A 12,442-nucleotide genomic window follows, 5' to 3' on the forward strand; every position below is an offset into this window, starting at 1 on the left:
TATTTCTTACTATGTTGCACTTATCACCTTTTAACATACCGTATTATAATATCCCTGTATATTAGGCTTTTTGTTTGTTGTCTGTCTCCTTACACTAGAAAGTAAGCCCCATGGAGGCAGGGATTACGATTTTGTTTACTAACGTGTTGTGAGTATCTAGAACATTTTTTTGTGGTACATATTAGGTGATCAATAAATCTCTACTGAATTAACGAAGGAAAGGAAAGAACACAGCCTCACCCAACGAGAGAATATTCCTGTAATTCTCCAGCATCACTTCTTTGTATAGATTCCTCTGCTCTGGACTCAGTCTCTTCCATTCTGCTTCTGTGAAGATCACAGTCACATCCCTGAATGTAACTGGTACCTACAAACAACCAGTAAATTAATGTATAGCAAGCCACCATCAATCTTCCCTGTGTGTGGAGCACAGCTGGTGACCTGGAGAGCCTGGATATGCAAGTTGATGTAATTTGTCAGAATATATGGTTCTCCATATGAAGTTCTTCTGAGCACTACTGTCTGCCTGGCTTTCTGTTAAAACCTGTGAGGAGCGTAACCGAGCACAGAACACATTCTAGGCCCTTGACATATATGGTTTCACCGGAGAAATGATTTGTGAATTAATTTGTAAACCTCAGGCTGTGTTTAAGACAGTGACCTTGAGGATTCATAATGAAGGAATTCAGAGATGAAACAGCAGAGAATGGGCTGCAGAAGGAACAAAAGCGTCATGGACTTGGGGCTTGTGCTGGGCAGTAGGGAGTGGTAAAGATTTAGAGGAGAGAATGGAAGAAAACTTGGATTACAGAGAAAAATGGGAGTGAACAGATGGGGTCTGGAATGAGCATTTTTTAAAAGCTCAGGTTACTAAATGGGATCTGTAAAATCCCTGTCTTTGCTATGTGCTTTAACAACTTTTTTCAAGAAAGCCTAATGCTTCACTCATCTACCCAGATGTTGACCGCCTTTTCCCTTCCCAAGAAAGAGAATGTATGTCTATTCTCTGGGAAATGAGCCAGCACTTCAGGAAAAAACAAAAATGTAACCCCGACTCACCACTATTTGGGCCTTTCCCTCCTTTTTCTGGGACCAGTCAGTATCATTAGAAGGCAAGCCTAGGGAAAGAAAAAGAAGCTATGAGAAACCAGAACCTCCCCCCGCCCTGACCATGTCGCTCCCTGAGCAGCTCTTCTGAGCCTTACGATGAAGGAAATAGTCACTTTACTCAGAGGTGACCTCTGAAGCATTTTCAGGCCTTGGCTCCCTCTTCATCTCTCCGGCCCCTCAACAATTCTCACCTTTCACTTTATGATTTTGGGTCAATTTCTTCATGGTCTCTACATTTTCCCCATTCTTTGAAAGCAAAATCTCTTCCCAGTATTGATCTCCCAGTGCTAAAGGGTAAGGCAACATCATGGCCCCAGAGTCAGCCCAGTGTGTGCCTTGAAATTCTGCCAGAGGTCCAGGTAGATATTATTTCATCTCAAGATGGAGTTCTGCTGCCTGTGGTGACTTCTTCCAACCTTAATTGTAAAAAGCCCATCTTGTTTCCATGCAGCCAGGACCTGTGGGATGAAGAAGCAATTTGCTATTGCTGGGGCTTTTACTGTGGGCCCTAGGCCTATGCCTCTTCAACAGGGATCTTGTCCTCTCACATCCTCCTCATTCAACGAACATGGAGTCTCCATCTACACGCGTTCCCTGGATTTTCTACCTTCATTCACTCTACCTTCATTTCTCGGCCCTCCTGCTTGTGTTCTGCCACTCTCCCTTAGCTCTCAAACTTTACTTCTTCTGCCTCTGCACCTCAGATACAAACTCTATGTTTTGGATCAGTCTCTGCTACTACCTGAAGCCTGAGTCAGAGAGAAGACAGAATATAACATAATGCCTGTGGAGAGCCTCTGTTTCCTGTAGACCAATCGGGGCATGCAGAACTCAGCTTCTGATTCCCCTGCCCCAACCCAAGGTTCCATCTATATTCAGTTCCTTATGTCTTGGATGGGCACAGTGGCTCACACCTGTAATCTCAGTACTTTGGGAGGCCAAGGCAAGCTAATTGCTTAAGCTCAGGGGCTCAAGACCAGTCTCGGCAACATAGCGAAATGCCATCTCTACGAAAAATACAAAAATTAGCTGGGCATGGTGGTGTGTGCCTGTAGTCCCAGCTACTCAGCAGGCTGAGGTGGGAGGATCACCTGAGCTCGGGAAGTCGAGGCTGCAGTGAGCTGAGATCGTGCCATTGCACTCTAGCCTGGACGGCAGGAGTAAGACCCTGTCTCAAGAAAAAAAAAAAAATCCCTATGTCCCTGTATTGTGAGGAGTTTAGGAGATCAAAACTCAGTCCTTCTTAGTTAAGGGAGAGCTCTCACAATTACTCTGAAGAGATAACCTCCTAGCTTCCATTGCTATGCATGTTTCTACCACATGACCTTACCACAGATGTGCATTTGTGTATCCTGATGGGCCCAAGTCAAAGTCCTACACTGATGTGGTCCCAAAGAAGGCAAGTGGTATTAGGAGCTATGCCACCTTCAGAAGCTCCTCAGACGCTGTCCAGGATTTCAGCCCAAATGACTACAGGCCTATTGTTGCCTAGTACCCTTCTGAGACTAGCTGGGGTCTTTGAGCAGCTCTTGTAATTCATCCCTCAACACCATAGGTACAGATGACCACTCCCTCTTCTGTCCAACCTGGACATCATACCATATTGCAATTTCTCTATTTACATGACTGTCTTTACTAAACTGTGAAGCTTCTTGTAAGATGAAATGCTTCTCAGTCTTTTTGCTAACCTAATTTTAGTGATTAGGATAAAAGAGGCCTTTCTGGTAGATTTTATCATCGTTCCCAATTATTTGTTGCCCTATAAAAGGATGGTACTTCCCTGTCCCAAACATCAGGCTTGACCTTGTAACTTGCCTTGGAAAAATGAATGTGAGTGAAAGCGACGATGCCATTTCTAAGCATTGCATAATTCCACCATTTCTCTTGTTCTGAGAACAGCATGTCCCCAAAGGGACTGTGATTCTACTGTAAAAAGTCATGGTACAAAGCTAAAGCCAACCTATAGTACCTGCAGTACAACGTAGCTGAAGCTGACAAAGCCTTTCTCCTAGTAACACTAGTATCTGTAGCTAACATTTATAAAGCAAGATCTGTACTAAGTGCAGACTTTTTTTTTCTTTTTTTTTTTGAGACAGAGTCTCACCCTGTTGCCCAGGCTGGAGTACAGTGGTGCGATCTTGGCTCACTGCAACCTCTGCCTCCCAGGTTCAAGTGATTCTTCTGCCTCAGCCTCCCAAGTACCTGGGATTACAGGCACCTGCCACCACATCCGGCTGATTGAATTTTTAGTAGAGATGGGGTATCACCATGTTGGCCAAGCTGGTCTCGAACTCCTGACCTTGTGATCCGCCTGCCTCGGCCTCCCAAAGTGCTGGGATTACAGGAGTGAGCCACCATGCCCGGCTACTAAGTGCAGATTTCCAACATTTGGGACACTGCCGCAAATGCAACAGAAAAAATACAAGCATTCGTGTAGCTGCCATTTTAGTGGGGTAGGGGCAAGGAGATGGACAAAAAATATATATACCTCAGAAAAGACACAAAATGTCAGATGGTGATAAGTACTGAGGGCGCCAGAAGGATCCAGTGGCAGAGACTGGAGGAGTTGCAATTTTAAATCGAGTACTTAAGGAAAGACTTTTAAGGGTGATTACTTGATTTGAACAATGTGAGGGAGTGATTCATGTGGACAACTGTGTCAGCAGAACTATAAGGAAAGAAACCAGCCAATTGAAGGTCCTAGGGCAGGAGTGAGCCCTGCTATTTCAGAAATAACAAGTTCATTGTGGCAGGACGGTGTAAGTTAAACACAGTGGTGGCAGTTAAGAGCAGTCAATGACAGCAGTACCAGGGCACAGGTCATGTGCAGCCTTGAGCATGCTGGTTTTGATGTGGAGGGAAATGAGAAGCCATTGGAGGATTTGGAGCAGAGGAATGACAAGCTTGGATTTACATTTTAAAAGATGTCTCTGGCTGGTAGACTAGGAACAGACAAAGGGGACAGGGAACAAGGAGAGAAGCAAGGAAATCCTGTAAAGGCTGTTGAAATAATTCAGGTGGGAAATAATGGTGGTTTGGACGAAAGTGGACGCAGTGGAGGTGGTGAATAGCAATCACATCCTGAATTTCCTTATTGTGTGTGAGTTGTGAGATGAAAAAAGAAAAAAATCAAAGACAATTCTAATATTTTTGCCTGGAGCAGTTGGAAGCTTGATAAGACTTACTATCAGCCAGGCACGGTGGCTCATGCCTTTAATCCCAGCACTTTGGGAGGCCGAGGCGGATGGATCACCTGAGGTCGGGAGTTCGAGACCAGCCTGACCAACATGGAGAAACCCCATCTCTACTAAAAATACAAAATTAGCTGGGCATGGTGGCGCATGCCTGTAATCCCAGCTACTCGGGAGGCTGAGGCAGAAGAATCGCCTGAACCCAGGAGACAGAGGTTGCGGTGAGCCGAGATCATACCACTGCACTCCAGCCTGGGCAACAAGAGCAAAACTCTGTCTAAAAAAAAAAAGATTTACCATCAACAGGTGTGAGGAAAGCTATAACTGGAGCAAATTTTGGGGGAGAAGAACAAAGTTTGATGTTTGAGACTAGGTTTGAGATGCTAAATACAGATCCAAGTGGAGATTACAAGTAGGCAATTAGTCATCCAACACTGGAGAGGAAGGAAGAGGTCTACGCTAGAGTCATATAGATGGATTTAAAGTCCTCAGAGTGGAGGAGTTCACCAAGGCAGAGGAGGAAGATGGAGGAATCGTCAAGGACTAAGCTCTGGAGGACTCCACAGTTAGGAGGCCAGGGAAAAAAAGAACTGTCAAGGAAGACAGAGAAGTAGCCTGTGAGGGAGGGAAGAAAAGGAGAGGTACATAGAGTACTGGAGCCAAGTGACAAGGTGTGTCAAGGAGGAAGAAGAGATCGACCACAGGAATTGCTGCCAAGAAGACAGAGTAAAATAAAGACTGGAAATTCACTCTTGTGTTTAGCACAGTAGTGGCTGCTGGTGACCTTGACAAGAACAGTTTCTGGAGGGTGAGCTACAAAAGGATTTAAAACAGAATGGAAAAATAGAACTGGAGGCAACAAGTATAGACCATTCTTTTGGGGAGTTTTGCAATAAAGGAAAGCAGAGAAATGGGGTAATAGCCGAAGGGAGAGATCACACTCAAAAGTAGCTCAAAACCTTCAAGTGGTTCCCTGATGGCCACAGAGTGAGTCCAATTCACTAACTTGGTATCCTGGCCTTTCTTAATAATGGCCCAACCTACTTCTCAATCTGAACCCCCCTGTACCCACCCGCCCCGGCTCCTTCATATGGCTCCTCCATATCGCTTCTCCACAGCCAAGAAGCAGGGCTGCTCAAATGCTCACAAAGATTTATTTAGTCCTGCTAGTTGTAAGGCACTGTGTCAGTGACCCAAAATGAGCAAGAGGTCCCTGATCCTTAAAGAGCCACTTCATGGTCCAGTGAGAGAAAGTACTCATATATAAAGTGCTTTAGGCCAGGCATGGTGGCTCACGCCTGTAATCCCAGCACTTTGGGAGGCTGAGGCGGGTGGATCATCTGAGGTCAGCAGTTCAAGACCAGCCTGCCCTGTCTCCTCAAAAAATACAAAATTAGCCAGGCATGGTGGCACATGCCTGTAATCCCAGCTACTTGGGAGGCTGAGAAAGGAGAATCACTTGAACCCAGGAGACGGAGGTTGTGGTGAGCTGAGATGGTACCACTGTACTCCAGCCTGCGCAACAAGAGCAAAACTCCGTCTCCAAAAAAATAAAAAGTGCTTTGGTGCTAAAGAAGAGGCTGAGGACAACTTTCCCTCAGAAAATCAAGGCATGCTTTGCAATGGAGTAAATGTGTGACTAAATCAATAGGAGTTCAACTGCCAAGTAGAAAACCACAGAGGAATAAAACAGCACAGAATGGAATCTATTCCCACACAGCTACAAGGGCACTACAACAAAGGGAGTAAGTGGTAGGGACAAGACTAAAAAGGTGAGCTGAGAGATAATTCTGATATTAATCAGATATCAATATTAACAATCCCAGTCCATATTTAGTAAGCATATACTATGTGCCGGGCACTACCTTATAGGAATTATCTGCCAGGCCTTATAGGAATTACCACATTTCTTCCTCACAACTCCCTGAGATGGGCACTATTATTTTCTCCGTTATACAGATGAGGAGTAGAAGGCTCAGAGAGTGAAATAATGTCTCCAAGGTTACACAGCTAATGTGCGGTGAAGACAGGCTTTGAATCTAGGCAATCCTTCTCCAGAGCCCACACCCAGGCTGGAGCACAGTGGTGCGATCTCAGCTTACTATAACCTCCACTTTCTAGGCTCAAGCCATCCTCCCATCTCAGCCTCCTGAGTAGCTGGGACCACAGGTGTGCACCACCATGCCCAGCTAATTTTTCTACTTTTAGTAGAGACGGGGTTTTGTCATGTTGCCCAGGCTGAGTTCAAGTGATCCATCCCTTCAGCCTCCCAAAGTGCTGGGATTACAGGCGTGAGCCACCGCACGTGGCCTCACACTCTAATTATTGAGTTTGGACAGAGTTGGAGGTAGGTAATAAGAAATGGCCCTCTTGAGTAGGTGAGTGGCATGATCCTTATTTTTCCTTCAGAGGAGCAACTTAAAAGGCAGGGTGGAAGGTGAACTAGAATGTGGAGAAGAGATGAAAATTTTGGTAGCACAACAGTGAGATGAGGGGAAAATAATAAAGGGGTATTCCAAGGTAGAATTGAGAGGACTCCATCACTAATTAGAAGGATGAGAATTTCAGGAAGAACAACGTGGCAAGAAAGACTCAGAGCTCCCACTGGTGACCAGGGATGGAAGACACAGTCATTAACAGAAATTAGCAACAGGTAAAGAGAAAAGGGAGCGGGAGAATTGGCCTTGCTGAATTCCAGATACTTCTCCCTCTTATAGTTCTTATCTGAATTGTTAAGTGTGTACAGTTTGAACTAAGCAATAGCACTTTTTTAGAAGAAATGGGCAGTTTTTAAAACAATCTAGAATTAAGACATTAAGGAATTACCGTCAATTTTGTTGAATGTGGTAATATTATGGTTACATTTTTAACAAATAGTCCTTCTCTGTTGGAAATGCATATGATAGTATTTATAGGTAAACTTATGTGATGTCTGGGATTTCCTTCCAAATACTCCAGCAGCAAGAACAAGAAAATGAGGGGGTGGGGGGCTCAATGAAACAGGGATTATAGAATGTTGATAACTGAAGAAGCTCTAAACCCTAATTCTACCCAACCCGGTCATATTACACAAGTAAATTTCTTAACCTCTTAACATGCCACCTCTTCTTCTATCAATTCAGAGTTTTGATTCCTAACTTACAAATTGTTGAGAGTTTAAAATATTGTGGAGACTATAAACCCAGTTGCCTGGCACAGAACAACGGCCCAATAAATGGTTATTACCATCATTTTTTATTTCACAGTAGCTGACAAATCCCTGGGAATCCAGCAGCCAGGATGAAATATGGCTGGGGAAAGGACGGTGGTAACCTGAATGAGAGTACCAGTCTGGGGTAATATTCCCTGTGGAGATCCTTGCCCTTAAAATCACCCCAGTATTGTTGAAAAACAAGAAAGGCCTTGAGCCTCAACTGGGACACTTCAGGGTACAAGATGTCAGATGGGCAAAGGAACTACAGCCATGGTTTTGAGCAGAAAAGACACTATAGGAATGTGAAAGGTAAGTGGTACCTACCTGATAGGAGGTTCTCAGGAGCACAGAAATCTTTCCTTTCTCAAGAGATCGTCCTCTCCCAGTAGGCAGGGATTGGAGAAGGTGGACCTGAGGATGAAACAGGCAGTGTGAGCTTCAGGATTGTCTCCTAGCACCCAGTTATGGAGGCTAGAAATCCCCAAGTTTCAAATGCGACGAGCCAAGATAGCCGAATAGGAACAGCTCCAGTCTACAGCTCCCAGCTTGAGCGATGCAGAAGACAGGTGATTTCTGCATTTCCAACTGAGGTACCAGGTTTATCTCACTGGAGAGTGTCAGAAAGTGAGTGCAGGACAGTGGGTGCAGCGCACCGAGCATTAGCCAAAGCGGGGCGAGGCATTGCCTCACCCAGGAAGTGCAAGGAGTCAGGGAATTCCCTTTCCTAGTCAAAGAAAGGGGTGACAGATGGCACCTGGAAAATCAGGTCACTCCCACCCTAATACTGCGCTTTTCCAACGGTCTTAGCAAACGGCACACCAGGAGATTATATCCCGCGCCTGGCTCAGAGGGTCCTATGCCCACGGAGCCTTGCTCATTGCTAGCACAGCAGTCTGAGATCAAACTGCAAGGTGGCAGTGAGGCTGGGGGAGGGGCACCCACCATTGCTGAGGCTTGAGTAGGTAAACAAAGTGGCCGGGAAGCTCGAACTGGGTGGAGCCCACTGCAGCTCAAGGAGGCCTGCCTGCCTGCCTCTGTAGACTCCACCTCTAGGGGCAGGGCATTGCCAAACAAAAGGCAGCAGAATCCTCTGCAGACTTAAATGTCCCTGTCTGACAGCTTTGAAGAGAACAGTGGTTCTCCCAGCACGCAGCTGGAGATCTGAGAACAGACAGACTGCCTCCTCAAGTGGGTCCCTGACCCCTGAGTAGCCTAACTGGGAGGCACCCCCGAGTAGGGGCAGACTGACATCTCACACAGCCGGGTACTCCTCTGAGACAAAACTTCCAGAGGAACGATCAGGCAGCAACATTTGCTGTTCACCAATATCTGCTGTTCTGCAGCCTCCGCTGCTGATACCCAGGCAAACAGGGTGTGGAGTGGACCTCCAGCAAACTCCAACAGACCTGCAGCTGAGGGTCCTGACTGTTAGAAGGAAAACTAACAAACAGAAAGGACATCCACACCAAAACCCCATCTGTACATCACCATCATCAAAGACCAAAGATAGATAAAACCACAAAGATGGGGAAAAAACAGAGCAGAAAAACTGGAAACTCTAAAAATCAGAGTGCCTCTCCTCCTCCAAAGGAACGCAGCTCCTCACCAGCAACGGAACAAAGCTGGATGGAGAATGACTTTGACAAGTTGAGAGAAGAAGGCTTCAGACAATCAAACTACTCTGAGCTAAAGGAGGAAGTTCGAACCCATGGCAAAGAAGTTAAAAACCTTGAAAAAAAATTAGACGAATGCCTAACTAAAATAACCAATGCAGAGAAGTCCTTAAAGGACTGAAAACCAAGGAGCCTTAAAGGAGCTGAAAACCAAGGCATGAGAACTACATGATGAATGCACAAGCCTCAGTAGCCAATTGGATCAACTGGAAGAAAGGGTATCAGTGATAGAAGATCAAATGAATGAAATGAAGTGAAAAGAGAAGTTTAGAGAAAAAAGAATAAAAAGAAACGAACAAAGCCTCCAAGAAATATGGGACTATGTGAAAAGACCAAATCTACGTCTGATTAGTGTATCTGAAAGTGACGGGGAGAATGAAACCAAGTTGGAAAACACTCTGCAGGATATTATCCAGGCAAACTTCCCCAATCTAGCAAGGCAGGCCAACATTCAGATTAAGGAAATACAGAAAACGCCACAAAGATACTCCTCGAGAAGAGCAACTCCAAGACACATAATTGTCAGATTCACCAAAGTTGAAATGAAGGAAAAAATGTTAAGGGCAGCCAGAGAGAAAGGTCAGGTTACCCACAAAGGGAAGCTCATCAGACTAACAGCTGAACTCTCGGCAGAAATTCTACAAGCCAGAAGAGAGTGGGGGCCAATATTCAACATTCTTAAAGAAAAGAATTTTCAACCCAGAATTTCATATCCAGCCAAACTAAGCTTCATAAGTGAAGGAGAAATAAAATACTTTACAGACAAGCAAATGCTGAGAGATTTTGTCACCACCAGGCCTGCCCTAAAAGAGCTCCTGAAGGAAGCACTAAACATGGAAAGGAACAACCGGTACCAGCCACCTCAAAAACATGCCAAATTGTAAAGACCATTGAGGCTAGGAAGAAACTGCATCAACTAACGAGCAAAATAACCAGCTAACATCATAATGACAGGATCAAATTCACACATAACAATATTAACCTTAAATGTAAATGGGCTAAATGCCCCAATTAAAAGACACAGACTGGCAAACTGGATAACGAGTCAAGACCAACAGTGTGCTGTATTCAGGAAACCCATCTCACGTGCAGAGACATACATAGGCTCAAAATAAAGGGATGGAGGAAGATCTACCAAGCAAATGGAAAACAAAAAAAGGCAGGTGTTGCAATCCTAGTCTCTGATAAAACAGACTTTAAACCAACAAAGATCAAAAGAGACAAAGAAGGCCATTACATAATGGTAAAGGGATCAATTCAACAAGAAGAGCTAACTATCCTAAATATATATGTGCCCAACACAGGAGCACCCAGATTCATAAAGCAAGTCCTTAGAGACCTAGAAAGAGACTTAGACTCCCACACAATAATAATGGGAGACTTTAACACCCCACTGTCAACATTAGACAGATCAACGAGACAGAAAGTTAACAAGGATATCCAGGAATTGAACTCAGCTCTGCACCAAGCGGACCTAATAGACATCTACAGAACTCTTCACCCCAAATCAACAGAATATACATTCTTCTCAGCACCACACCACACTTATTCCAAAATTGACCACATAGTTGGAAGTAAAGCACTCCTCAGCAAATGTAAAAGAACAGAAATTATAACAAACTGTGTCTCAAACCACAGTGCAATCAAACTAGAACTCAGGATTAAGAAACTCACTCAAAACCACTCAACTACATGGAAACTGAACAACCTGCTCCTGAATGACTACTGGGTACATAACAAAATGAAGGCAGAAATAAAGATGTTCTTTGAAACCAATGAGAACAAAGACACAACATAACAGAATCTCTGGGACACATTCAAAGCAGTGTGTAGAGGGAAATTTATAGCACTAAATGCCCACAAGAGAAAGCAGGAGAGATCTAAAATTGACACCCTAACATCACAATTAAAAGAACTAGAGAAGCAAGAGCAAACACATTCAAAAGCTAGCAGAAGGCAAGAAATAACTAAGATCAGAGCAGAACTGAAGGAAATAGAGACACAAAAAACCCTTCAAAAAATCAGGGAATCCAGGAGCTGGTTTTTTGAAAAGATCAACAAAATTGATAGACCACTAGCAAGACTAATAAAGAAGAAAAGAGAGAAGAATCAAATAGACGCAATAAAAAATGATAAAGGGGATATCACCACCAATCCCACAGAAATACAAACTACCATCAGAGAATACTATAAACACCTCTACGCAAATAAACTAGAAAACCTAGAAGAAATGCATAAATTCCTGGACACATACACCCTCCCAAGACTAAACCAGGAAGAAGTTGAATCTCTGAATAGACCAATAACAGGCTCTGAAATTGAGGCAATAATTAATAGCTTACCAACCAAAAAAAGTCCAGGACCAGATGGATTCACAGCTGAATTCTACCAGAGGTACAAGGAGGAGCTGGTACCATTCCTTCTGAAACTATTCCAAGCAACAGAAAAAGAGGGAATCCTCCCTAACTCATTTTATGAGGCCAGCATCATCCTGATACCAAAGCCTGGCAGAGACACAACAACAACAAAAAAATTTTAGACCAATATCCCTGATGAACATCGATGCAAAAATCCTCTATAAAATACTGGCAAACCAAATCCAGCAGCACATCAAAAAGCTTACCCACCATGATCAAGTGGGCTTCATCCCTGGGATGCAAGGCTGGTTCAACATACACAAATCAATAAACATAATCCAGCATATAAACAGAACCAATGACAAAAACCATATGATTATCTCAATAGATTCAGAAAAGGCCTTTGACAAAAATTCAACAACGCTTCATGCTAAAAACTCTCAATAAATTAGGTATTGATGGGACGTATCTCAAAATAATAAGAGCTATCTATGACAAACCCACAGCCAATATCATACTGAATGGGCAAAAACTGGAAGCATTCCCTTTGAAAATGGGCACAAGACAGGGATGCCCTCTTTCACCACTCCTATTCAACATAGTGTTGGAAGTTCTGGCCAGGGCAATCAGGCAGGAGAAGGAAATAAAGGGTATTCAATTAGGAAAAGAGGAAGTCAAATTGTCCCTGTTTGCAGATGACATGATTGTGTATCTAGAAAACCCCATCGTCCCAGCCCAAAATCTCGTTAAGCTGATAGGCAACTTAAGCAAAGTCTCAGGATACAAAACCAATGTGCAAAAATCACAAGCATTCTTGTACACCAATAACAGACAAACAGAGAGCCAAATCATGAGTGAACTCCCATTCACAATTGCTTCAAAGAGAATAAAATACCTAGGAATCCAACTTACAAGGGA

The 12,442-nt window shown here is 43.9% G+C and overlaps 1 protein-coding gene across 3 annotated transcripts in view; it reads right to left on the minus strand.

The window, feature by feature from the left end:
* Positions 1-12,442, minus strand: part of ZNF343 (zinc finger protein 343) — a 33,628-nt gene that overhangs the window by 10,642 nt on the left and 10,544 nt on the right. For 2 of the 3 annotated variants that reach the window (XM_032142999.2, XM_058432882.1), the window contains exons 2-5: positions 7,819-7,905; positions 1,302-1,568; positions 1,060-1,118; positions 241-367 (exon numbers count right to left, since the gene is read on the minus strand). In XM_032142999.2, coding sequence (XP_031998890.1) covers positions 241-367; positions 1,060-1,118; positions 1,302-1,419 — 304 coding nt within the window. In that variant the 5' untranslated portion in view covers positions 1,420-1,568; positions 7,819-7,905. The remainder of the gene's footprint in view (positions 1-240; positions 368-1,059; positions 1,119-1,301; positions 1,569-7,818; positions 7,906-12,442) is intronic. The other variant, XM_032143001.2, reaches the window with a different exon arrangement.

This window comes from Hylobates moloch, unplaced genomic scaffold (genome assembly GCF_009828535.3).
Source record: "Hylobates moloch isolate HMO894 unplaced genomic scaffold, HMol_V3 SCAFFOLD_21, whole genome shotgun sequence".
Classification (NCBI taxonomy): Eukaryota; Metazoa; Chordata; class Mammalia; order Primates; family Hylobatidae; genus Hylobates; species Hylobates moloch.